The 25,375-nt window shown below is 42.7% G+C and overlaps 2 protein-coding genes across 11 annotated transcripts in view; one reads left to right on the forward strand and one right to left on the reverse strand.

The window, feature by feature from the left end:
- Positions 1 to 5: 5 nt before the first annotated feature.
- Nrbf2 (nuclear receptor binding factor 2) lies at positions 6 to 18,550 on the forward strand. The gene is made up of 4 exons (XM_027395125.2): positions 6 to 218; positions 9,645 to 9,729; positions 15,423 to 15,463; positions 17,328 to 18,550. Exons 1-4 carry the CDS (start codon positions 189 to 191, stop codon positions 17,748 to 17,750), a joined length of 579 nt encoding a protein of 192 aa, XP_027250926.1. The 5' UTR covers positions 6 to 188; the 3' UTR covers positions 17,751 to 18,550.
- Positions 18,551 to 23,265: 4,715 nt separating this feature from the next.
- Positions 23,266 to 25,375, reverse strand: part of Jmjd1c (jumonji domain containing 1C) — a 165,739-nt gene continuing 163,629 nt past the window's right edge. For all 10 annotated transcript variants that reach the window (XM_027395050.2, XM_035451969.1, XM_027395048.1 and 7 more), the window contains 2 exons: positions 24,598 to 24,729; positions 23,266 to 24,149 (listed from right to left, as the gene is read on the reverse strand). In XM_027395050.2, coding sequence (XP_027250851.1) covers positions 24,060 to 24,149; positions 24,598 to 24,729 — 222 coding nt within the window. In that variant the 3' untranslated portion in view covers positions 23,266 to 24,059. The remainder of the gene's footprint in view (positions 24,150 to 24,597; positions 24,730 to 25,375) is intronic.

Below are 25,375 nucleotides of genomic sequence, written 5' to 3' on the forward strand. Positions count from 1 at the left end.
GGCCCCGCGGCGCGGCGCGGCGCGGCGTCGGAGGCGGAAGTGGCGCGGCAGTCGCTCTTGGGTTCTCACTGCCGGCTCCGGGTACCGTGAGTTGCCTCCCGCCAGCCGCCGCGTCTGTTGCCCCCGCTGCCCCTCCATGTGCCCAGGCGCCGCCGTTCCGCCTCGGGCCGCCGCTCACCCCGGGGTCTATGGAAGTGATGGAAGGACCCCTCAACCTTGTGAGTGGTCGCGGGCTGTGTGGAAGGACGGGTAGGATGAGGGGCAGCGCGGGCTGAGGGACAACCGGGAATTGAAGGGGGGGCACCGCGAGCTGAGGGGGACCTCGACCCCCCGTGCTCAGGCCTCTCCCTCGGGGCCCGTCGCTTCTGCCCTGCTGGGACCGTGTCCCGGCGCCACGTAGCCGCCTTGCAGGCCGCGGGCGAGCAAAGTCGGGGTGTCCGGGCCGCACCTCTCACAGCGCCCCCATCTCCCGGCTGCCCTCAGAGCTGCGCCAACGGAGGCTCCTTCGAAACAGCTGGAGAGGGACCACAGCCCGCTCCCCGCAGCCCGGTCCCATTGCTCCGGACCTCTCCAAAGGACCGGAGACGTTCGTCTTGCTCAGAAAAAAAAAAAAAAAAAGCGCAGGGAACCAGGTCCTTATTGGTTTAGGCAAAGGACACCTCCACCCCCGCCCCAACAACCCCACAAAACTCCAAACCTGCCATTGTTGTTTTGCCATTGGTTGTTTTGTTGCTGTTTTTATTTTGTTGTTGTTGTTATTGTGTTTGTTTTTCCCAGAGTGGTTTTACAGGGCATCTTTGGGTCTCCTGGGAAAGGTTCACGTAATTTAGATGCAGTCGTCCGATTTCTTAGCGTTGCAGACTAGAACTTGGAAGTCCCAAGTTTGTAGGTGGTTTGTGATGTGGTGGAGTTGGGAACAGGACCGCGGAGGATTGATTTCTCCCTCTGGAACTCAGCCCTGCTGGCTTTGGAAGAGCCCGGTTCGTGCCGTGCAGAGAAACCAGAGCCTGTGGTTTGAGAGTATAGATTCCTGGAGCCAGAAATCTGCTGGGATTTGAACTCGGGCTTAGTCACCTAATGGAGAACCTTTAGCAAAAGTTTTCACCTCGTTTCCCTTTTCAAGTTTCTTGTGAGGATTAGACACAGATAAAAAGGCACGGGGAGCTGTGCTTTTTAGGTAGAACGTTGGAGGACGTAGCCGCTGTTAATAACGAGGCCGTAAGCCCTTCACCTAATGACTTTTGGACTTGTCGAGCTTGAATGCCTGAGAGTGACCACCTGGCTGGAGCCAGGTTAGCAGCCCTGAAGAGCCTATCCCAGAGTTACTAAGTTAGACTCTGTCTAAGTTGTTTACACTTAAGAATGAAGAGGAGAGAGAGAGAATTATTGATTTTGAAAGCCAAGGGACTACCTTGCACCTCTTTTGTTTTAAGAGAACTTGAGTGCTCACTGTAGTTTGCGATGAAGCGTGGGTGATGGAATATTATTAGGTCGAAGCCAGCTGTTTACAGAGTGCTTCAAAGTTCGAGTGCCCTTGCAGAGCGACCACTGGTTCAGTTCCAGGTAATCTCACTTTATTTGGCAACAGGGTGTAGCATGACCCTCGCTAACTACTGCACTGGTGTGTCCTGGCTTAAGAGAGGACTGAAACTGTGGCTTCAGTAGTAGGTGGGACACCAAGTGCTCAGTCTCAGAAAAATGAGGTGCTTTTATTTAGTTTGAGCTATGCTAGCTTCAAGCTCACTCTGTTTCCTAGGCTGTTCTTAAGCACTGGGTTATCCTGCTTTGACTTTCTAAATGTTGGTATTTCAGGCCGGTGGGTAAATAAGGAGGCTAGCACAATTTCATTATCCGGTCCCAAAATTAATGTGACAAACTTCAGAAATGTGGCAGCTTGAATTTTGAAGCCATTTGAGATTTTGAAGATTTCTGACATCCAGCCTAGCTGTTTATGGAAAGACTGGATGTTTACTTAGTTGAAGCGTGTTGCAAAGTAGCAGTGGTAAGCCCCTGTTAGAGAGCTGTGGAAGAACTGGGTTTGTGTCTGTGTGCGTTTCACATGTGTGGAAATCCAGGTTAACTTGGGAGTGTCAGTTCTCCACCATGCAGGTTTGGGCATTAAACTCATGTAACCAGAATGGTGGCAAGTGTCTTTATCCCCCGAGCCCTAGATACATTCTCTCTCTCTCTCTCTCTCTCTCTCTCTCTCTCTCTCTCTCTCTAATTCTGTGACTTTATGAGTATCTTTGAAAATTCCAGTAAACTATCCAAGTTTATCATTGGAGTGTACTCCAGATTCGTAATATTCATAATGTAAGGACTTAACTGCTGTGCATGGGTTCAGAATCCTGTGTCCTGAGAGCATCCTTGGAGTTTAGTGAGAACCATTTGAGAGATTTACTGGTGAACAAGCCTAAAGTGAGGGAATTAAATGATGGCTTAGGTCAGTGCCTCTAGCAATGCTTCCTTCCATCTTAGTGTTCTTGTCTTTTTCATTGGTCACCACTGCCTCTGCTGAAGAGTTTTATTGTTAGTGTTAGAACAAGGCTAATTTCCTCACCATAAATTTTCAGGACATGGAAGGGACTAGTTTGAATTACTGCTACATTTTAATATGTAGCTATTACAGATGTGCTAGCTATCTGATTTTCAGAGTTGGTCAAGAGAAATTTTATTTCCTTTGAAGGAAAATTAGTCTTTCAATTCTGGATAAATTTGTTCTATCTAGTTTTTTTTTTGTGGGGGGGTTCGAAGACAGGGTTTCTCTGTGGCTTTAGAGGCTGCCCTGGAACCAGCTCTTGTAGACCGGGCTGATCTCCAACTCACAGAGATCTGTCTGCCTCTGCCTCCCAAGTGCTGGCTGGGACTAAAGGGGTGCACCACCACTGCCTGGCTCTATCTAGTTTTTTTTTTTTTTTTTTCTTTTTTTTCCTTTGTGTTATTTGCTTTTTTGAGGTAGGATCCTAAGACCAGGCCACAATGTAGTTCAGACTAGCTTCAAACTTGTGATCCTCCTGCCTCAGTTCCCTAAGTGCTGTGATGACAAGCCTGCACCATCACACGCAGCTTATTAATTTTTAATATGGAAAAAATTGTAACTTATAAAACCACTTAGTGTGTATTAGGTATTTCTTTCCATGAATTAAATTTTGGCATTTGTCTGGTAGCAAATGATCGTCAAAACTTCCGTGAGACAATTTCTAGTGCTGCCAACTTTAGGTAGTGATGTCAGATCTTAGTACACATGACTTCTTCATGATTTGCTTGCCTGGGCTGCTGCAGGCCATGCTCACGTGACCACACAACCACGCTTGCTTTGTTGTTTTGCTTTTTATATGCTCATCCTTTAGTCACTCCTGTTTCTCTCTGTTGAGGCTTAAGCGTGCTGGGAGTGTTTGTTGAAAGACTGAGCTTCCTTCTGGAGTGTTTAGTTCTAATTTTGCCTGAAGTGGTTAGTGCTTTCAGGTCTCTCATACAAGGGAAAGATTCATATCATGGGCTAAGGAATGGCTGCCTTTAATGTAGCTGAAGTCTTTGGAACTTCAATGGTAGGGCTTCATTATTTCTCTTATCTTGCCTTAATAGCTAGATGAGCTATTCTAGCAGTTTTATAGATTATGACATTGAAATGCAGAATAAATTGAGATAATGGGGTTTGAAAGCCAGAATCTAAACTAAATCATTTAGCTTTGTGTTAGGGCATTATTTACCCATCTGCTTTACCTGTGATCTGCATGAGAAATCCTTACAGATTGATAAGTCTGTTTTGTGTGTAGTACTGCCAAGCTGCTATATCATGGAATATATCTTGGGTGCCTCACATTTCATGCAAAATAAAGCCAAACTAACTTTTTGCTATATACGAAGTGCTGTAATACAGTTGGATGATACACACGCACCCACTCGCACCACATATGTGTCTAGTGCACTTGGGCCAGAAGAGTTCATTGGATCCCTGGGAAGTGGAGTTTCAGACTTTATTGAGCCACCATGTGGGCTCTGGAATCAACTTAGGTCTTCTGGAAGAGTAACCAGTGCTCTTACTGCTTAGCCATTTCTCTAACCTCTAGATTTTTTCTTAATACTATCAGAATTCACCAAATTGATTTTATAGCCTGTTTTTGGGCTACATCCTGCAATTTGAAAGGTCCTATACTAGATTCTCACTGTCTACACAGCAGGTGATAACAGTTTTGGAAAAATTAAGAACAAGCCCAACTAGAAACCAATGGAAGGAAAAAGCTTCTCAACAAAGTAGTACAAAGTAGTACAAGTTGGTCTTCAGAGTTGAAATGAGGTCCTTAGTTCACTGGAGCAGGTGCTCAGTTTAGCTGATCTGTGGATTAGACAGATGGTTGACTCTTGATACTTATTTGTGGGAGACTCTGGTGAACTGGGGCAGGCATAAGGATAGTGTTTCCCCTTTGCTCCCAGTTGAAGACCATACCAGTCAGGAATATAGTATTCCCTGCCTTCTTTCTAATATTTGGGTCAGAAATTAATAAATTGAAAGATATAGGAGATACTGGCAAGATTTGTCTGTGTCCTGAAACTTGCTATGTAGACCAGGCTGGCCTCTAGGTGACAGAGCTCTGCCTGTCTCTGCCTTCCAAATGGTGGCACTAACAGGCAAGCATCACTGTTCTAAGAAAGGTGACTTTGAACTTGCATTTTTAAAGCAGCCTGGAGAAGTAAAAAGTCCTTGAGTAAATTCATTCACTTAGTAACCTAATTGTAGTTGCAAGAATTTTTGTTGGTTTTAGATGATAGAAGCTCACGTCTATTAGCTTAAGCCAAAAGAGGTATTGCCAAAGAAAGGGCAGGAAGAGCACTGTACAGTGTCTGAGAGCCTGTGGAGTCTGGAACTCAGGAGTAGGATTCCTTTGATAGGCTTTGGTCTGGTTCACTTTCTTCAGGCCTGTGTTTCTGCCTGGCCACTCTCAGAATGTCCTGTAGTTAAAACCACTTAAAGATTTATTGCTGTACTTGCCTTCTGACTCCAGGTTTGAAAATCCAGGGTTTGGGATTCTTTTTAAGTGACCAGAAAGCCAGGCAATATAAGAATGTGCCACACTTGGCATAGGAGTCACAGTAGCTGGGGGAAAGTAGTGTACAGAAAGAGGTAGACTGTGTTTTGATTTTCTAGTTTTTATTTTGAATTACTAAAGAAACACATTTGTGGATTTATTTTAATGGCTGTAATTATACCAACAACAGTATTTAAACAAATCAGTTTTTAAGTGAGAATCCTAAAGATTCCTTTAAAAAATAACTATCAAAATAGGTTTCTATAGTATTGTTTATCTTTTTATTACCATTTATTTGGAGACAGGGTCTCATGTAGCTCAGGCTAGTCTCAAACTTATATTATGTTGCTAGGGATGACTTTGAACTCCTCATCTTTCACCACTTCCCAAGGCCTAGGATTATGGGTGTGCACCACCTGGCAAACATGAATGCTGAGACAGTGTCTTTACAGGCTGACCTCCAGCTTGTGATCCTGCTTTTTAGCTTCCTTAGGTTTGGGATTAGAGGTGTGAGCCGTCATCTGTGACATCGCAGATTGCACTTTGTCCTTGCTTCTTCCTTCCTTCCTTCCTTCCTTCCTTCCTTCCTTCCTTCCTTCCTTCCTCCTCCCTTCTCTCTCCCTCCCTGTCTCTCTCTCTCTCTCTCTCTGTGGGTGTTTTTTTTGGGGGGGAGGTTGTTTTGTTTCTTGTTTTGTCTTGTTTCTCTGTAGAGAGATTCCTGGCTTTCCTGGAACTGGCTCTGAGGAACAGAATGGCCTCAAACTCAGAAGTCAGCCTGCATCTGCTTCCCAAGTGCTGAGATTAAAAGTGTGCACCACCACACCTGGCTTGTCCCTGTTTTTTGTGGGTCTTATTTTTTGGTTTTGTTTTTGTTGTTGTTTTTTGTTTTTTGTTTTGTTTTTGGTTTTCTACTCACTTTGTAGACCAGGTTGGCCTCAAATTCACAGAGATCTGCCTGCCTCTTCCAAGTGCCAGGATTAAAGGCCTTCGCCACCCGAACCCCACCCCACTGAGCAACACAATAGAGCCAACCAATCCTGTTGGCAGAGGTGTGGGTAAGCCAGCCCTGAGGTTGTGAGCATGGGAGAGCTGTCTTCACTACTCACTTATCATGTGGTGACATGGACTGCAGGAGGCAGGTGGACAAGCTGCACTTGGAGAGTGGCCCCTACACCACATCTGGGCAACACAATGGAACTGGCTCTGAAGGTGCAGGTGTGAGATAGTGCCTGACCCTGAGGACATGAAAGCAGGAGAACTGGCCCCACCCTTTGGTCATCACCACAAAGGGTGAACTTGCCAAGGCATTGCAGGAGAGCTCACCCTAGTGGTGAAAATGGGAGAGCTGGCAGGCTGACCAACCCTGCAACTACCCAGACCCAGAACCAGGGTTATGGGTTGGCCCATCCCAATATCTACCCCATCTGTGATGAGCACGTGAAGGGACCTGTCCAGCAGACCAAAAACTGCAGGATAAATGAGGAGTTCCAGTGAGGGCCCAGCAGAATGTAGCAGAAACCAAATGCCTCAAAGCAGACTGCAAGTAAAGATGTAAAGGGTTTACCATATGACCCACTGTATCACACTGCAGCTTCTTCTTAAATTTTATCTCAGGAGCTGGCTGGTGGCTGCAAGGACAGAGGGTGGATATGCAGGGACAGGAAATGATGTGAAAGACACAACAAATAAAAAGAAAGATAAAAAAAAAAAAGATGTGCCCTTTCATCTGAGAGTGGTGGTACGCATTTATATTCCCAGTATGTGGGAGGAGGTAGAGGCGAGAGGAGGAAGGTTTAAAGGCCAGGCAAGGGATCCTATTTAAAAAATCTGCCCCACCCCAAATGTTTTATCTGTATACTAGAAAATAGGTGTAGGTGTTCAGAACATACTTTTTGCTCAGTCGAAGCCTCCATAGTTAAAATTAACCTATTATTTTAAGATCCTATTCATAAACTGAGATGTAGAGAAAAGTTTGCATAATTACTATTTGAAGAATAAAAGCTCTCTGAAACAATGGGCAGGGATGATCTATCTTGCCTTTAAAAACAGTTTGTTTCTTCTTTACACAAATAGAAGTAGGGGAAATACAAGCAGAAGAGCTGTTTTCTATTTCTGTCCTCACCTTTGCTTTGTCTTGAGTATCACTCAACAGACATGCTTGAGTGTATCTGTAATCTCAGCTGCAAAAGTGATTTTTGTTTGTTTGTTTGTTTGAGACAGAGTTTCTCTGTAACTTTGGAGCCTATCCTGGCACTCGCTCTGGAGACCAGGCTGGCCTCGAACTCACAGAGGTCCGCCTGCCTCTGCCTCCCGAGTGCTGGGATTAAAGGTATTAAACACCATGAATTGAGAATGGTCCCCATATTTACACAGAAGGACTAGGAGGTGTGGTCTTATTGGAGTGGGTATGGCATTGTTGAGGGAGGTGCCTGGGGGGGGGGTAATGCTTTGATATTTCAAAAGCGCACACCAGGCCCAGTCAGCCTCTTTGCCTGCTGCCTGTGGATCAGGATGGCAAGTTCCTAGCTATTGCCCTAGCACCGTGACTGCCTGCTTCCCCACTGTGATGATCATGGACTAACCCTCTGAAACTGCAAGCTAGTCCTTGATGCTTTCTTTTATAATAGTTGCCCTATATAGCTATATAGTAACTAAGACAATGGCCAAAATCAGCGTAGAGAAGAAAGTTTATTTGAATTAACAGTTTGTAGTCCATCATCCAGGGAAGTCAGGGCAGGAACTCAAGACTGAAGCAGAGGCCATGGAAGAATGCTCCTTACTTGGTTGCTCCTGTGGCTTGCTCTGCCCTGCTTTCTTTACTAACCCGAGACCTCCTGCCCAGTGGTGACCCTGCCCATTGTGTGCTGGGCCCTTCCACATCAGTCATAGGCAACTCTGATGAGGGCATGTTCTCAGTTGAGATTCTCTCTTCCAGATACCATGCTTGTGTTAAGTTGATTAAAAAAAACAAACAAACAAACAAAAAAAAAAACAACTAACCATCACAGCCACGACACATGCTTGCATGCATGTCTTTTTGTTTGCGAAAAGGTCCCATTCAGTTCTCTTCCTTTACTCCTGAGTGTTGTAATCACATGTATGTACCTGCCCAAGACCTCTTTTCTTTCTTTTTTTAAAAGAAGCTTTGCTAAGTCATCTTCAGGCTTGTTAAGAGAGGAAAGACCATGCTGTTTAGAAGACTGCCCCATATGTGCCTGACTGCATTCTCTTCCCCCTTCTATTGCTCTGTGTTCTTCCCTCCTATCTAAATGTTATATATAATCTTAACATAAGTTACTGGCCTTGTTATGTAAGAGAAGGGAACAAGCTGACAAAGCTGTAAGTGAAATAATGTATATTCAAACTCTGTTGTTGTTGCTGTTGTTTGTGATCTAACAGCCTCATCAGTGCTAGCCAGGTGCTTTATCCTGAGCTGTGTCTGTCTCCAGCCTTTGGAGGATTTATTTACTTGTTTGTTTGTTTAATTGCCATTCTGGACAGGTATTTTACCACTGACTATACGATGTGTGGCTCCATGTCTGGCTGGAGGCTTAGGGAAACTTTAAATATCCATGTAAGAAGGGCAGCACTGTTTAATATCTAAGCCCTTTGCTTTTTTAGAACCTCTAAGTTTGCCTTTCTTTTTTGATGAATTGTACATGAAGAAATACTAATGTTAAATATTAGTATTAAAATCCCTCAACTACATATTTTTTTAATTTTAGGATAAGTAGTAATTTTAATGTTTAGAGGAAAGAACGAACAGCTATAAGAGAAGCGTGAATTTTTCACGATACATTTCATGGTTAAAGTCTTTGGGGGGGGGTTATTTTCGAGACAGGGTTTCTCTGTGGCTTTGGAGCCTGTCCTGGAACTAGGTCTTGTAGACCAGGTTGGTCTCGAACTCACAGAGATCTGCCTGCCTCTGCCTACCAAGTGCTGGGACTAAAGGTGTGCGCCACCATTGCCCGGCAAGGTTAAAGTCTTTAGACTATACAGACTATTGAAAATACCTATAAAATGTCTCTTTGAAATAAATATCAAGAAAGTACATGTTTTGAGTAATACCTGGGATTGTAACTCTTTTGGTTACTCTGAGCAGAGGAATAATAATAGAGGTCACTTAGCAGTTAAAACCTGATAACTGGAGAGGGTTATGTATCAGATGATAGGTTCTAGGCGAGGCTCCTTGCATAACATTGACTGATTGTTAAAAAAAAAAAAAAATGATTTGTGCCGGGTGGTGGCGGCGCACATCTTTAATCCCAGCACTCGGGAGGCAGAGGCAGGTGGGTCTCTGTGTGTTCGAGACCAGCCTGGTCTACACAGCGAGTTCCAGGACAGCCTCCAAAGCCACAGAGAAACCCTATCTCAAAAAATAAATAAATAAATAAAATAAATAAATAAATATTTTTTTTGTTTTTATTTATTTATTTTTTAAGACAGGGTTTCTCTGTGTAACAACAACCCTGGTTGTCCTGGAACTCATCCTATAGATCAGGCTGGCCTTGAACTCAGAGATGCTCCTGCCTCTGCTTGCCCACCACCCAGCTAAAAGACTGTTTTTTAAAAGTCTTGTTGTATAATTTGGAATAACTCAGAATGTTTGTCTTCTAGGCTCACCAACAGAGCCGACGAGCAGACCGTTTGTTAGCTGCTGGGAAATACGAAGAAGCTATTTCTTGTCACAAAAAGGCTTCAGGTAAGGATTTTTCTTAATAAATATTAAATAGAGCTGTTGGCAGACAGATGCTGGGAGTATTGCCATGAGTTGGAGGCCAGCCTAGACTGCCAAGTGAAATCCTGCTGCAAAACAAACAAACAAACAAAACTAAAAACAAGAATGCTTTGTTATTGGTACTTGTCATTTAGCTGTAACATAGATAGATAGATAGACAGACAGACAGACAGACAGACAGACAGACTGTAGCTACTACTGCTGTCATTTAGTTATTGGCTCTCTGGGGCTAGAGAGCTTAGTGTAAGTACACCCTTGGCATCCATTGGTTTCTTATCACAGCCCCAAATTTCTGAGTTAGCCTCATAAATAGATCCAAGGGCCTTGTTTTCCATGAGAATGAGTGTCGTGTCTGTGGCTTCTGGAACAAGCTCTGCAGTCTTTCTGCTAGGAAGCACTGATCCTTCCCTATGATGAGAGCAGGATTCTTTCCTGGCAGGGAAAAGAATGTTATTTTACTGTTGAAATACAGAGTCACAGTGGGCACTTCTTTGGATAAATCTTCAGTATGTTGTGCCTGTAAGTAATTATCAGGAGAGAAAAAAATATTTTTTGAGTCAGAATTTTGCTTATTTAGCCCTTGATGGCCTAGTACTCATTATATAGCCCAGGTTGCTTCCCAGACTTAAGCACTCCTTCTGCCTCAGCCTCCTAAAAGGCTTGATTAGTTGCCATTAGTGAGTGGCTCACACCTATAATTTTCACACTTTGGTGAGAGGGGAGAACATTATAAAATTAGACACCAACCATGGCTCTATAGCCAGTCTCTTCCCTAAAAAAACAACAAGAACGGGTTGTGCAATTGATGTGTGCCCATGTGTCTGTTGTAGGTCTCGAGTACATTACTAGGCACCTCACAATATTTTGAGTATTTTTATGTTTAGTGCAGTTTTCCACGTAACCAGTGGTCTTTAAATCTCTCCTCAGCCATACTGTTATATCAACTGGATTGTTGATTTGTAGTAACTCCCGTGATAGTGCACCATGTTTAAGAAAACTGTGATGTGGATGAGAGCCCCGGTTCATTAACCATGGTGAATTAGGTTACTTGTGTGTGTCAACGGTTAAAGTGGAGTGAATCATTGTACATGGTACACTAAGTGCAGAATATGCTAAAGAGAGAAACAAAATCACCCCTAAGCTCTTTTGTCTTTGAAGACTTAAGGACTATGTGGGACTAGGCAATGTAGTTCACTGGTAGAGAACTTGCAGATAAGTAAGTAGGTTTGGGAGGTGATTCTTACTATTTACTTAGCCTCTACTTTAAATATTAGACTTGTGCTATTATTAGAGGAAGTAATTGCCTATATTAGGATTTTTCTGAACACAATAGGACTGATAGACATAAGAACTTACAGAGACTGACAATGGAAAAAACCTGTCCAGATTCAAAGAGAAAATCCTAGCCCTGAGAAAAGGAAGTGAACAAGCCCCACTCCCAACCAAGAAGCTAATTTTGGGTGATATCTGCTGGGGAAGGGAAAATACATTTTCTCCAGTAGAGTGTCGCTAGGACTATCAGGCACACTCCAGGGCAGGCCCATGCCCAGGAGTAGCTGGCCAACATAAAACAATCCTTGTGTTTTTTTGGAGTGGGGGATGAACATTTTTACTATATTTTGATATTGTTTGGTCTTACTGGGTTTTGTTTATTTTTATTTTCTTTTTCTTTGAGAGTAAGAACATGAAGTTGGGTGGGTAGGAAGGTGGAAAGGATCTGGGAGGAGTTGGGAGGGGGAAAGGATATGATCAAAATATATTGTGTGAGAAAACAATTTTTGAGATAGTCCTTTCATATATTTCAGTATTAGAAGATTATCAAAGTGATTTTGTGGAGAAAGCATGGCCGTGCACTCGATTTCTCTCTTTTTTTAAATTTTAAAATAATACCTGCCTGTTCATGTGTCACACATTTGTGCACATGCTCATACAGGTGAGAGGACGTTGGATCCCCTGGGATTGGAGTAACAGCCCTATGTGGGTGCTGGGAACCAGGGCTGGGTCCTTTTAAGGAGCAAGGTGCTCTTAATGGCCCAGCCATCTCTCCAGTCCCCTTTTCTGTGTAGCTTTGGAGCCTGTTCTGGAGCTTGATTTGTAGAGCAGACTGGCCTAGACTCACAGAGATCCTCCTGCCCCTGCCTCCTGAGTGCTGGGATTAGTCATGAGCCACCATTGTCCAGCCCCCTTTTCTTTTAAAGTAACTTTCCCCCTCCTTTTTTGTCTCAGTTGTAAGACTTTATTGTGGGAAATCTCTAAAGTGGTAGTGTGGTCCTTGCTGAATATTTTGCTCTTTTGGAGTATCTGTAGGTGTCCTGTCATATTATATTCACTTTCAGGGCTCTGCTAAAGTCAGCATATCCAGTTGTTTTAAACTTGGTTTTGTGAAAGCTATTCTGATTGTTAAGACGGATGGCTTAAAACCAACTGTAGTTCAGAGGAGATAAGTGTACGAAGAAAATATGAGAGGGATGTCCAAGAAAATTCCGTGGTGTATCCAAGCAACAGCAGAGCACTGGATAGAATGTCACAACAGACTTGCAAACAGATGAATAGAAGGAAAAGAAATAGAATACAGCTTGACAGACTCAGGACAGGAATAAAGGGCCAGGAAAAGTTGAGGAGAAATGTATAAGCCTGGCCAGTATAACTAGAAAAAAGATGATAGATAGATCATTTTTTTTCCTGAAAAGAAACATCTAATTTGAATTTCAAGGTTGGTAAAACCTAGCAGACAGGAAATTCTAAGTCATGAAAACAAAAAACAAAAACATTCAAGTATTTGGATTAAGACCAGACAGCAGTGTTGTAATAACTATAAAAAGAAATTAATGTAAAGATCAGAGATTCCAAAGTTTACACTGAGTGAGAGCTTGAACCATTATTAGTAATACTTGTTATTTTATTCTGATTATTCCAGAAAGACTATAAAATACCTTACAGAGGAACATATAGCAGAATGCAGAAGCTAAAAACAAGTAGATGAGGAAAGCCATGAAAAGCTAAAACGGGAAAGGACTGTAAGTGTAATTCATAAATGAATTTTGAGTTCCTGAGTATTGTAGAACTTGCTCTTGGTTTTGTATTAGTCAGGGTTACAGTTTTGTCTGAAACCTCCTGAGCCTGGCCATCTTTCTCTGCATTGTGATCAGCATTCTGGTTGCTGTGTTCTCACCAAAATTGCCCATTAAGCTTCGAATACAGCCTTTAATCTGCCTTTGTTAGCCTTCCTTCTCCATGCTTCCAACCTTTTGTAGATCAGTACCACTGACCTGAACAATGTAATCAGGCAGAGTCACAACAATGACCTCACTTCTTGGTTCTAGTTTTCTGCATTCTTTCCATTGTTGTGACAAATATCTGAGAAAATTTATTATCTATTTTATTTGTGTGCGTGGTGTGTGTGTTGAGGGGGGGCGGGTGTGCACATGTGCTATAGTGCATGTTGGGAGGTTGGAGGGCAACTTCTCAGGAGTGGGATCCAGGGATCAAACTCAGGTGTTAGGCTTGTGTTACAAGTGCCTTCAGTTGCTGTGCCCTCTTGACAGCTCTAGAAAATCAACTTTGACAAAGGAAAGACAGCATGAGCAAGTAAAGGGGCTTGCCACCAAGTCTGGTGACTTGAATTTAGTTTCTGGAGCCCACATGGTAAAAGGAGAGAGCCGAGTCCCATAAGTTGTCCTCTCACCTTGCGCACATGTGCCGTGACATGGAAGTGAGACCTTTATCACCTGAGCTTTCAGGAGCTTTTAAGATCTACCATGGACCTGTAAATACCGTTATCTCAGAGTACTCTGCGTCTGGGAGGTGGGGTCCGCCCATAAATTTTAAATCTTGACAATGGTAGAATCTGACTTTAAAAAGATGCTCAAATCCCAGCACTCAGGGAGCTGAGTCAGAAGTTTTGTTGAGTTTGAAGGCAGCCTGGGCTACATCATGAGACTAAATTTTTTAAAAAATTATTTTTATTTAAAGTAAATAATTTTATTTATTCATTATATGGGTGTTTTGCATATATATGCCGTGTTTATCCCAGAAGAGGGCATTGGATCCCCTGGGATTGGGGTTACAGTTGTGGGCCAACATGTGGATGCTGGGAGTCAAACCTGAGTCCTCTGGGTGAACAGCCAGTGCTCTTTTTTTTTTTTTTCCCCACGGTAAGAATACTAATTTTTATTTGTCAATTTAAATACTAAAATGCACTTTAGGTCTAATATATATTTGGAAATTATCATCAACTTAAAGGTATTTCATAAGAAACTTAGACAATTTCTAAATACTCAGAAATTTCCTAAGTCTTCATATTCTTTATTCCTAGTTATTTCCCCCCCCCATTTTTTATTTGAATTAGAAACAAGATTGTTTTACATGACAATCCCAGTTCCCTTGCCCTCCCCCTCCCCTACTACCCACCCACCCTACCTATCACAGATCCTTTCTGCTCCCCCTGGATGGTGAGGCATTCCATAGGGTATCATCAGAGTCTATGGTATCCTTTGGGATAGGGCCTAGGCCCATCCCCGTGTGTCTTGGCTCAGGGAGTATTCCTCTATGTGGAATGGGCTCCCAAAGTCCACACCAACAGCCAGTGCTCTTAACCATTGAGCCATCTCTTCAGCCCCTAAGGCCCTACTTTAAACAACGATACATCCAAATCATGTCAGCTTTCTTTGTTAGCCCAAAGAGAAGATGTAAGGTTCTCAGCATTGCCTACTAAAATCCAACAGATTAAGAGTTTTGATCAAGATTAAAGAGGTCTGACTGTCTTCATAAATGGTATTATTCTGTCCTCAATAACTTGCAGAGTATGTGTTATATTATACTCTCATATTCTAAGTGTTTTTTTTTTTTCTCCTCCAGACAGGGTTTCTCTGTGTAGCTTTGGATCCTATCCTAGCACTCGCTCTGGAGACCAGGCTGGCCTTGAACTCACAGAGATATGCCTGCAGAGTGCTGGGATTAAAGGCGTGTGCCACCAACGCCTGGCTCTAAGTGTTTTGTTGTTGTTGTTTAGACAGTCTGTGTAGCTTATGCTGGTTTTGAACTTGTGATCCTCCCATATCAACCTCCCAAATGCTAGAATTGCATTTGCCACAGTGGTCTGACTTAGGGCTCTTAAGTACCTAACTAGTGGTAGGCTGTTGGTATAGTGTTGGTATAGCTCAGAAACAGTTGATAAAAATGGTTCTCACAGGAGACCACAGTGATGTGGTGCAGATTTTCAAATGGACACTCATGGGAATCTGTTGATACTTTTGTTGAGCACAAGGCCTTCGTAAATTCTTTTACTTAATTTTGATTCTCTACAAACAGCTTTTCTAATTAAATCTTCAGTTCCTTCATCATAAAATCTACAAATCTTTTTGTTCTGCATTGTTGGGTACAGGTTTGTGCTAGGCAGGCATTCTGCCATGGCTAGGTGTCCCCAGTCTGCTCAACTTAGAGGTTTCAAAGCCTCCAATTTTAATGATAGGTTAGGAAATATTTATTTACCAGTGACATTGTTTTGGGAGAATTTAATACTATTTTCAAACTTGCCTTCTTAGCACAATTGCTTAGAAGACCAAGTTCTGTATTGTGAGGAGTAAACACTTCCATTGTTAGCCTAAAAATTACAAAATAATGATGCTCATTAATTTGCTATTTTTTTTTTAAACCAGCTTATCTCTCTGAAGCCATGAAGTTGACACAGTCTGAGCAGGTGAGACATGCTAATAGTATTTACAGAAATGTTTTGGGGGGGGCTGGAGAGCTGGCTCAGCAGTTCAGAGAACTCAAGTACAGTTGGTTCCCAGTACTTGTGCCAGGAGGCTTACAAACACCTTCTGAGCTCAGGGAGAGGGTGCTCTCTTCTGGCCTCCATCGGCACTGCACTCCTCCCCCCATTTTCTTTCTTTTTTTTTTCCATGAGATCCGGGTCTCACTATCTAGTCCTTTCTGGCCTGGAACACACTATGTAGAGCAGGGTAGCCTTGAAATCCGAGACTCACCCACCTCTGTCTTCCCAGTGCTGGCTTTAAAGGTATGTGCTACCATGCCAAGCTGAAAAATAAAATCTTTTTTTAAAGATTTCTAGTGGAGATTTGAATCGTTTTGTACCTTTCTCAAAAGTTTTGTACCTTTCTCAAAACACTGAAAAAATGTGCCAGATGTATTTTAGGAAGGAAATTAAAACTAAGTGAGCTGCCAAGGGCCTTGCAGCCATGCTTTCCTGTTTCCTGTTGTTAACTTACAGGTCTCAGGTGTTTTCTTTACAGCCCATGAGGACCTTTCCTAATGCCTCTTGGCTTTTGACACTGGCTCACACTGAGGAAGCAGGAATGGCCCAGGGAAACCAGATGGACAACACTTTGCTTGGCAAAGGCAATTTAAATCTGAATAATCTCCCATTTGTTTCTTGAATACTTAGAAGTTTCCTGGACTTTGAGATCTGTTTCAAGATGACTTTATATTGTCTTAATGTGTGCTTAAGTCTTAAAAATACCTTCATTCTGTGGCTGGAGAGGTGGCTGAGCAGTTACAACACTGGCTGCTCTCCAGAGGATATGAGTTTGGTTCCCATCACCCACATGGCAGTTTGTAGTTAGCAAAAGAAGCCCAGAGTGATGAATGCATATTATTTACTTGGGCACAGCCATGACAAAGACCATAGCTTCAGACCCATGGGAAGTTGGCAAAACTGTTCCCCATATGGGTCTGTCCCAGAACTGACAAAGCCTTCTTCCTCTGGTGCAACTATGGGTGTTGGTGTGTGCAAAAATTAGCTACTGCAGCTTTGTCCTCCCAGTTATTTACAGAGACCAGCCAGCCCCTGCCCCTGTGCTGTACACAGTAACAAGCACAATGAGACCCAGGTTGCAGTGGTAGTAGGCACGGCTCCGTCAGTTCTTCTGGACATGTGTCTGTGTCTGTCCTTTATTGTCTGGCCATCCTAGTCAGGATTCCATGTGGGTCAAGTCTCTGTCTCCAGTTCCAAAGGATCTAACCTCTTCTTACCTCCATGTATATATACTCATGTACATATACAAAATTAAATATATTTTTAAAAATCTTAATCCAAAGTTTTTCATTTTTTCCAGTGACCTAGGGGCAAGCCTGGGTCTTTACATGCTATTGACCGTTAGTCCACTGAGTTACACCCTAGCTGTAAAGACGGTTTCTTGACTATATTATGATAGGTGCCTAAGAGGGTTGGACTGAACTAAGGACTCAGTTCCTGTAACCTGTAGTACCCGCAGAGTAAAACCACTTGGCTCAGACTGAACTGAGCTGCAGCTGATAGTGTCCCACAGTGTGCATCAAGCTTTCCAGATACCCTGTGCACTGGAAGGCTACAGACGAAGGGAATACAGTCCATCATGGTAGGGAAGGCATGACACTTGCTTGGAACTCAGCCCACAGTGAAAGCCTGGGACTTGCCTTGTTAATCTCTGTGGATCAGGAAGCAGAAACTGGCTATGAACCTCAAGGCCCACCACAGCCACTCAAGCCAGTGTTCAGGCACATAAGTCTGTGACCTTTCTAACGCCTAGTTCTGTACACTGACATTTTCTTCTGTGTCACAGGCTCACTTATCACTGGAACTGCAACGGGACAGCCACATGAAACAGCTTCTCCTCATCCAGGAGAGGTGGAAGAGGGCAAAACGCGAGGAGCGGTTGAAAGCACAGCATAGCACAGACAGGGACGGAACCCCCCACCTGCAGGCATCTCACAGGCCCTCTGAGGACATGGAGGGCCAGAACCCTCTGCTTTCTCAAACATACATCCCTTCCATAGAGAAGCGCCTCCCTGAGGGTCAGGGAGTCTTTGACAGGGATCCGGACACACTGCTATATTTACTTCAGCAAAAGAATGAGCCAACAGAACCGTGCATTGGAAGCAAAGCCCCCAAAGACGATAAAACAATTATAGAGGAGCAGGCAACCAGAATTGCGGATTTGAAGAGGCACGTGGAGTTCCTGGTGAGCTCTCTGAGGACATTCTGAAAGGATTCATGAATGATTAAAATGGAAGGCCATTGGAGAGGCTGGTGACAGTTAATCCAGAAAAGAAACAAAGGGAAAGCAACGCCCCAGGGGAATCCCAGAAATGCTCCTTCATCTGGTCTACTGTGAGAGAAGAGGCCATGCCAGGACCTGGGAAAGTCACTGTGAAACATCACTTATCTTACAACTACAGCTCATGATTCCGACTTGGCAGACACTGAACTCTTGGATGGAGGTTCGCTTTCTTATGATACAAACCAAATGGCTACCTGGAATAATTTTTCAAACAGTTATTTTTCTTATCTTCAGGGTTAAATGTATAAAAGTATGTCACGTGTAATTAATCTATAATGCCATAAATGATAATGCAAAAGCTAAATATGGTGGCCTGAAAGGCTCGCTTGTATTTGGAACATGCTTTCTATCATGCATTGACTGTATGCATTTTATGCACATTTTGTTTGTTGAGATACGGTGTGTAAGAGACACCTTCCAGATGGAACTGTATGTGCCACGGTTTGCACTACTCGTAACATAATGATAACCTCAAGACTATCAGGAGAAATATTTAAATTTCCATTTTATGAAGAAAGGAACCAAATTATTAGTTATGCTTTTTAAAAAAATTACCAGTTTACATAATTAATCAGGGTGCATTTTAAGTTCTAACTTTGTGTTATATGATGCATCATTTGAAAATACTGAGGAACTCTCCTTTGTTCTGAATGATGCATGTGTGAAAGTAATGCTAGTTAGCAGTATTTGATTGTAAGAAATCAATAAAGTAATTGTGTTTCATACCCTTGTTGAGTATGGCTGGTGGTTAACAAGGCATTCCATGGCTTCTCCCTGTGTTCCTGCCTTTTCTTCCCAGCTATGACTAAACAGTTCATGCTGGTGTCAGGCTTGTGGTCTCCCCTCACTCCCCCTTCACAGAGAGCTTGCCTAGCACAGGGCAAGAAGGGAAAGCTTTGTTTTGTATGCTGTGAGTACGTCCTGCTTCTTCTTCTCCCCCTTCCCATCACTCTGATTTGCTGTTTTCTTAGACCTTTTCCTGTCCTTTGATGAAGCTCTTGTGTACACTGCTTGGTTTTGTATTGGAGCCTGTGCTCCAAGTGTCTGTGTTGTCACCATGCTCAACTCTGTTAAAGAGGTATGCCACTCTTAAATCCCTCAGTACCTCCCCCTCAGTTTCCTTTTTATAAAATGGGTTTGTCCACCTGGCCTATTCTAGCAAAGTAATCCAAAGTGGGATGGAGTACTAACCTCAAGTTGGCAAGCAGAAGTCAAACCTGGTCTTGTGTTTTGACCCAAGGTGGACACTCACTTGTGGAATCCAACACCACATACAATACAGGTAAGTGCCAGAACTGAAGATCAAAGGACATCTGATTGACTAATTTCTACCAGAAAATTGGGTGAGTGGAGAACCCACACACATCGGTGTCAAAATGAGATCCTGAATGCAGAGAAAAACCAGTTGGCCTTTACTTAGATGTCTGGTGAAAGAAATGGTCGTTCTTTTCAGAAAGCTAAAGTATGTGCATGCCCTGTGCAAAAAGGCCAACATCAGGTGTCTCCCTCAGCCTCCCTCCACCTGTCTTTGGAGACCAGGCCTCTGACTGAAGCTGGAGCTAACCAGATGAGCTAGCTTGGCTGACCCTGAGCTCTTGAGCCCTTCTTGTCTGCTTCCCTCAGCAGGGATTATAGGCCCTTGCTGCCATGCCTGGTGTTTTACTCAAGTGCTCGAGCTTGCACACTGAGCACCTTTCAGACTCATGGTGGCCTTTTGTGGGTAGTTACTAGCAGACGTATTTTAATGGTTAAGTTGAATGCTGCTAGGAAGGGTGAGGCACAGTGTGCCTCTGCTTTCAAGACTAGAGGTTAACTAGATCATTCTAGAGTAGTGGTTCTCAGCCTCCCTAATGCTGAGACCTTTTAATATAGTTCCTCATGTTGTGGTGACCCCCATCCCCAGCTATAAAATTATCACGTTGCTACTTCATGGCTAATTTGGTTACTGTTTGTAAATGACCCCTAAAGGGGTCATAACCCACAGGTTGAGAACCACTGTTCTAGGTGGTTGAGGGTGAAGGATGATCACTTGTCATAATCCCTGTCAGTGTAATTGGTGATGTCAGGAAGTGACTAGTAGCACTAGGGGTTGTTTCAGTTCTTTCCTTTAGAAACCACGGATGATCAGTAGTGCCATCTGGTGGACAGAGAAACTAATTTTGTGTCTTCTAGCATGCTATGTAAAGGGTCTGACTGAGGCCTTGGCAATCTTAGGGTAGGATTCAGGGCCTTGTATGTTATGCTAGCTCTCTACCACTTACTGTACCCAAGTCTTGCTTGCCTAGCCTAGAACAGATATGGAAACCCAATTATAAAAGTTTAAGAAAGAATGGGGACTGGTGAGATGGCTCAATGGGTAAAGGCATTAATCCCAGCCTGACATTGTTCCTCCGGACCCAAGACCGAAGCAATTTGTACAAACTGCCCTCTGACTACACACAAAAATTAGATACATGGAATTTTTAAAAAGAAATGTGATGCACCAGGAACTGAAGGCTTATTATCCCCTTTGATCTTTGTTTATGTACATGGGTATTTTGTCTGCATATATGTCTGCACCACATGTTACCTGAAGCTCATGGAGACCAGAAGAGGGTGTTGGATCCCCTGGACCTAGAGTTATAAAAGGTGTGTGAACCACCATTGTGGGTGCTGGGAAGTAAAACCTGGGTCTTTTGGAAGAAAAACCTAATCACTGAGTCATTTATCTTTCTGGCCACTGACCTGGACCTTTTTTGGGGGGGGGGCGGGGGCGAGACAGGGTCTTTCTCTGTAGCACTAGCTGTCCTGGAACTCACTTTGTAGACCAGGTTAGCTAGATCCGCCTGCCCTTGCTTCCTGAGATGGGACTAAAGGTATGTGCCACCACTGCCTGGCAACCTGGACTTTCAAGTCTTGCCGCCTCAGTTGACTCTCAAGGTGGCTGGAGGATGAGGTAGGGGTGTGTGTGTGTGTTTTCTGGTTCAGAGGGTATGGGTGCTTATTGCCATACTTCTTCCTAGTTTGATCCCTGTAACTCATGGTAGAAGGAGAAAACCAATTCCCATCACTTGCCCTCTTGACTTCCACCCAATGTAGTGTAGCCTCCATTGGCCCCCAAACTGAGCCCTTACACAACACACACACAAAAGCAAACCTCTATTCTTCCCTGCATCTAGGATGGCTTGTGGATGAGGGCTGATTTCTTTTTTGTGATACAGGAGTCAAAACATGCTACGTCAGTGCCTAGTAGTACCACAGAACTGAGATCTGACTGAACAGCTGAAGTCAGCTGAGAAAACCTCCCTGGCCAAGACTAGAAATTCAACTTTCTACACAGCTAGTGACTTGGTGACAATTTTCCTTTTGCTTCAGTCACCTAAGGGCATGAGATCTATGTTGGTAGGGTATATGCTCAGCATGAAGCCCAGTACGCCTTAGGCTCCAGCCCTAGCACCACAGAAACCTAGTATGGATGCACATGCCTACAGCCCTCAGCACTCAGAGAAGGGACACAAACGCAGAAAAACTACTAGTTCAGTGTCAGCCTCATCAGCTCAGGGAGTTGGGAGGCCAGTCTGGACTTAAGAATGTATCTCAATGGACTGGGCACCAGAGTACTCTGAATACTATTCACTTCATTCTGATAGCTTTAAGGGACACTCATCTAATTGTAAAATCATCAATGTCCTAACTCTTGCAAGTTAGTCACCTTCTAAATCTTACATGACATGAGCAACTCACATGGCTTTATATCCTATCTGGCCTGTGATACCCAATGCATAGTAGAGTGAACTAATTAACTATACAATGGTGGCTAATTTGCATTCCTTTCCCTTCTTCATAGCTGGGCTGGCATCCAGAAGCAGCAGGCTGCATCTATACCTGCATATTGCATACACTCATCAAATAGGTTTTGACAGGGTTTCTTTGTGGTTTAGATGTTGTCCTGGAACTCACTCTGCAGACCAGGCTGGCCTCAAACTCACAGAGATCCGCCTCCCTCCCTCCCCAGTGATGGGATTAAAGGCGTGCACCACCAACGCCCAGCCTTAAGCCTGTATTTCCTAACAAAAGGTTGTTGTGTTACAACCTCAGAATACATGGCAGCAAAGAAATGGATATGCATATTCATTAGTCAAGAAAAGTACCCATATGGAGGTCTAACTAAGGGTAATGACTACCATATGAATGCAGGTTCATTTTTACAAAAGCCCCCAGGCCCTGATGTCTCTACATATTTAGTTAATTCATTTTCTCTTTTGAAGATACTTATGTGCACACGTGCATGCATGCGCACGTTTGCCAAAGCCAGCAAAGTTCGCTCGATGTCCTCCTTTACTGCTCCCTGACACTCCTTTGAGGCAGGGCTGCTACCTGAACATGTTGATTTCTTTTGCATCTATGTTTGTGTAAGTGCAGGTACACATGGAGTCCAGAAGAGTGTAAAATCCCCTGGAGCTAGAGTTATTCATGGTTGTGAGCCATCTATGTGGATCCTGGGAACCAAACTTGGATTCTCTGCAAGAGCAGTATGTGCTCTTAACCTCTGAGCCACCTCCCCAGTCCCTGGAGACCAGCAGCCTAAAGTGATCCTGTCTTCACCCCCTAGGAGGCATTTGTTTATAGGGCCACCCCACTATTTACATGATGTTGAGATGATGTGAACCCTAGTTACCATGATTGTGGAGCAGGCTTCTTAAAATACTGAGCTAGGTCTCCAGCTTGTAATCTAGAGAATCTCTATAATCACTTTAGATAGGAAATGGACGCAGTAAGACGTTTGTATATATGAAGAACAACAGAGCCAACCAAAAGGACGGGTGCAATGTGGTAATTATTGCTCAAGGTGCTGGGGAGATAGTTCTGTTGGTCAAGTTGCTAGACAAGCATGAGGACCTGAGGGCAATCCCTATATAAATCTCACTCATAAAAAGCTAAGTGGTAGGGCAGTCTATAATCTCAGTGCTTTGGAAACAAGAGATGGATGCTTTAGAGGGAAGGACTGAAAAAAAAAAAAAAACCCACAAACCATATGGAGTTGTGGCATTTGGGAAAATGATATAAAGCACAAAGCTCACATGTAAAGTAGTCTTCAGTACATTTTCTTCCTGGCAAGTAGATTCCATTTCAATGGTTCCTGTGCCAGGTATGGGTAACTAATGTGAAGTGGGTTGTATCCTAACAGCCCACATGAAGCTAAATGATGATGGACACAAACCATGTTAAATCTAAGCAAACTGCAAGGAAGCCAACTTGGGCTACTCCTTTTTTTCTTCTCAATACCCATAGATATCAATGGAAAACTACATATTCCAGCAGCAAAGGCTAGCCTCAAGCAACTAGCTGGGACAGTGATCAACTATGGAAACACAACAAACTTGGCAGGGCCACACAGTGAGTTGCAGAGTTCCTTTATCCCAGCGGGGTCACACCAGAGAGGAGAATTGGAACATCAGGCTTCTTGATAAAGTCTTTTTAATGGAAAATGTAAAACCCCTTTCAACTGTAATGTACAAAGCCATATGTAACACTTGCACTTTAACAAAAGCAAGCCAATGTTTTAAAAAAATACATCCTTAAATGTATATATGTATATATTTACATAGCATATTAAGTTTAATATTTAGCTTTAAAACTTCACATAAATTTTACCAAAATGAGACAATTTTAAATAAATTACACCTTTTGAAAATGTTTAATTGTACAGTCAATAGCTTCAACAAAATATTGAAGTGTCTGAGTTTAGTATCTATATACTTTCTATTTTACACATTTTACAATTATTTGGCAGTAATTTTCTGATTATGACATGACTGCTGTGCAATCCAGCAATTTTCCAAACGCAGGCAACAGCTGGTGTTTATGTCCTATTCTCACAGTAACTGTCTCAATGTAGTGAAAAATATCAGTTATTTTATTAAACTGTACAAGAGCACATTTACACTTGATCAACAATATAGCATAGATTTTTTTTTGTTTTTTTTTTTACCAAAAATAAATACATCATTTTAAATCTGGCATCTTCACAAACATCATATACATTATGATACAGGAGCAGCTATATAGTGCTGCTTTTAAATTTAGCTTGTTTTATAGCTAGCATTGAATCACAGGGGCAGTGACATAATGCTATACTGGTATGGTTGTCAGTAGCAAGTAATTACTGCAAAGAGAATTTCTTGGCACTGATGGTTTAATGGAGCTCAAGTCAGGCCCTATTGTCACTCAAGGGGTATCCCAGTTCCAACCGCACTAAGTGTCCTCCATATCCTCTACTTCATCTTCATGAATCTTCAAAGCTCTCACCATTTCTTTGACTGCATGATACAAGATATTCTTAACCTGAAAGAGATGGTATTTGTAACCAATTGAGCTGGAAAGAAATTCACAAAGGACAGCTGCTAGATTAAAAACAAAAGTACATATGTATTCCAAGACAGGATTTCACTGTAGCGCAAGTGAGCCTCAAACTCTACAGCAATACACTTGCTGCAGCCTCCCAAGTGCTGGGACTACAAGGCATGCACTACATGCCTGCTTAAAAAGAAAAGTGATTAATTTTAAGGGAACCAAGGAGTATCAAATTTAAGACAAGAAACATAAAGGCTCCAAGTGCCAGATTTCAGCACCAGTCAGTCAATGAGTTCAGTTAAAACCAATGCTGATGTTGACTGTGGTTATCTTAGTGTGCCAAGCAGGCAGTAGCTGCTTAAGCTGGAGTGTATACAGACTGTTGTCTGAATATAAAAAGCCAAAAAACAAAACTGGATCTCCTTGGAACATTCCTTACCTGTAGCTTATCATCATAATTGATTTCTTCTTTCAAAAGTCTCAGTTCCTGTGTTAAATGAAATGACTGTACAAGATGTTCTGGGGAGACAAAGTCTTCTGTTACCTGAATACAGCTGTGAAAATTTTGTACCTATTCCAAAAGAAAAAACGTGAAATACAAATCTTAGAATAGAAGGTCACAGTGGGAGAAAAGAAAAGTCAAGTAGTCTAAAATGAATAAATACAAAGGACAATTCTGCTAGAGAATTTTCCCAAAACATCAAATGGATTTCAGAGCTTAAGACCACACTTTAATGAGAAAGTTATGTCACCAAACAGCTTCATGTGAAGTGACTTTGTAAATGAAGTATTTTTAAATGATAAAAACAAATGACTTTTCCAGGAATCCTTTGGAGAGGCTAATATGATCCTAAATTATCAATATTGTCTAGATGGTCTTTCAAAATGTATTATGTTAAAACCTAAGGAGAGGCTATAAGAAGCACTCAATCTGTGTGGTTGCTATTCCTTAGTCATGTCAACATTAATTCTTAGATCAAAGAATAAAAGAAAAAAGGAAATGCAACTTAGTTCATTTGCTAGGCACTGGGGTCAGAAATTTCATTTTGGAACTGATCTAGATTTTGTTGTTGTTGTTATTTGTGCCTTTGTTTCAAATTAGCCAATTAAAGAGACCCTCTAATCTCATGTGACTTTAGTCTAAGTTTTTCAAAAGTTTCTCTTGGTTGACTAAATAGTTTTCTTCAGTCAGCATTATGCCATTTGTTTTAGCAGTC

This window comes from Cricetulus griseus, assembly GCF_003668045.3.
Source record: "Cricetulus griseus strain 17A/GY chromosome 1 unlocalized genomic scaffold, alternate assembly CriGri-PICRH-1.0 chr1_0, whole genome shotgun sequence".
Classification (NCBI taxonomy): domain Eukaryota; kingdom Metazoa; phylum Chordata; class Mammalia; order Rodentia; family Cricetidae; genus Cricetulus; species Cricetulus griseus.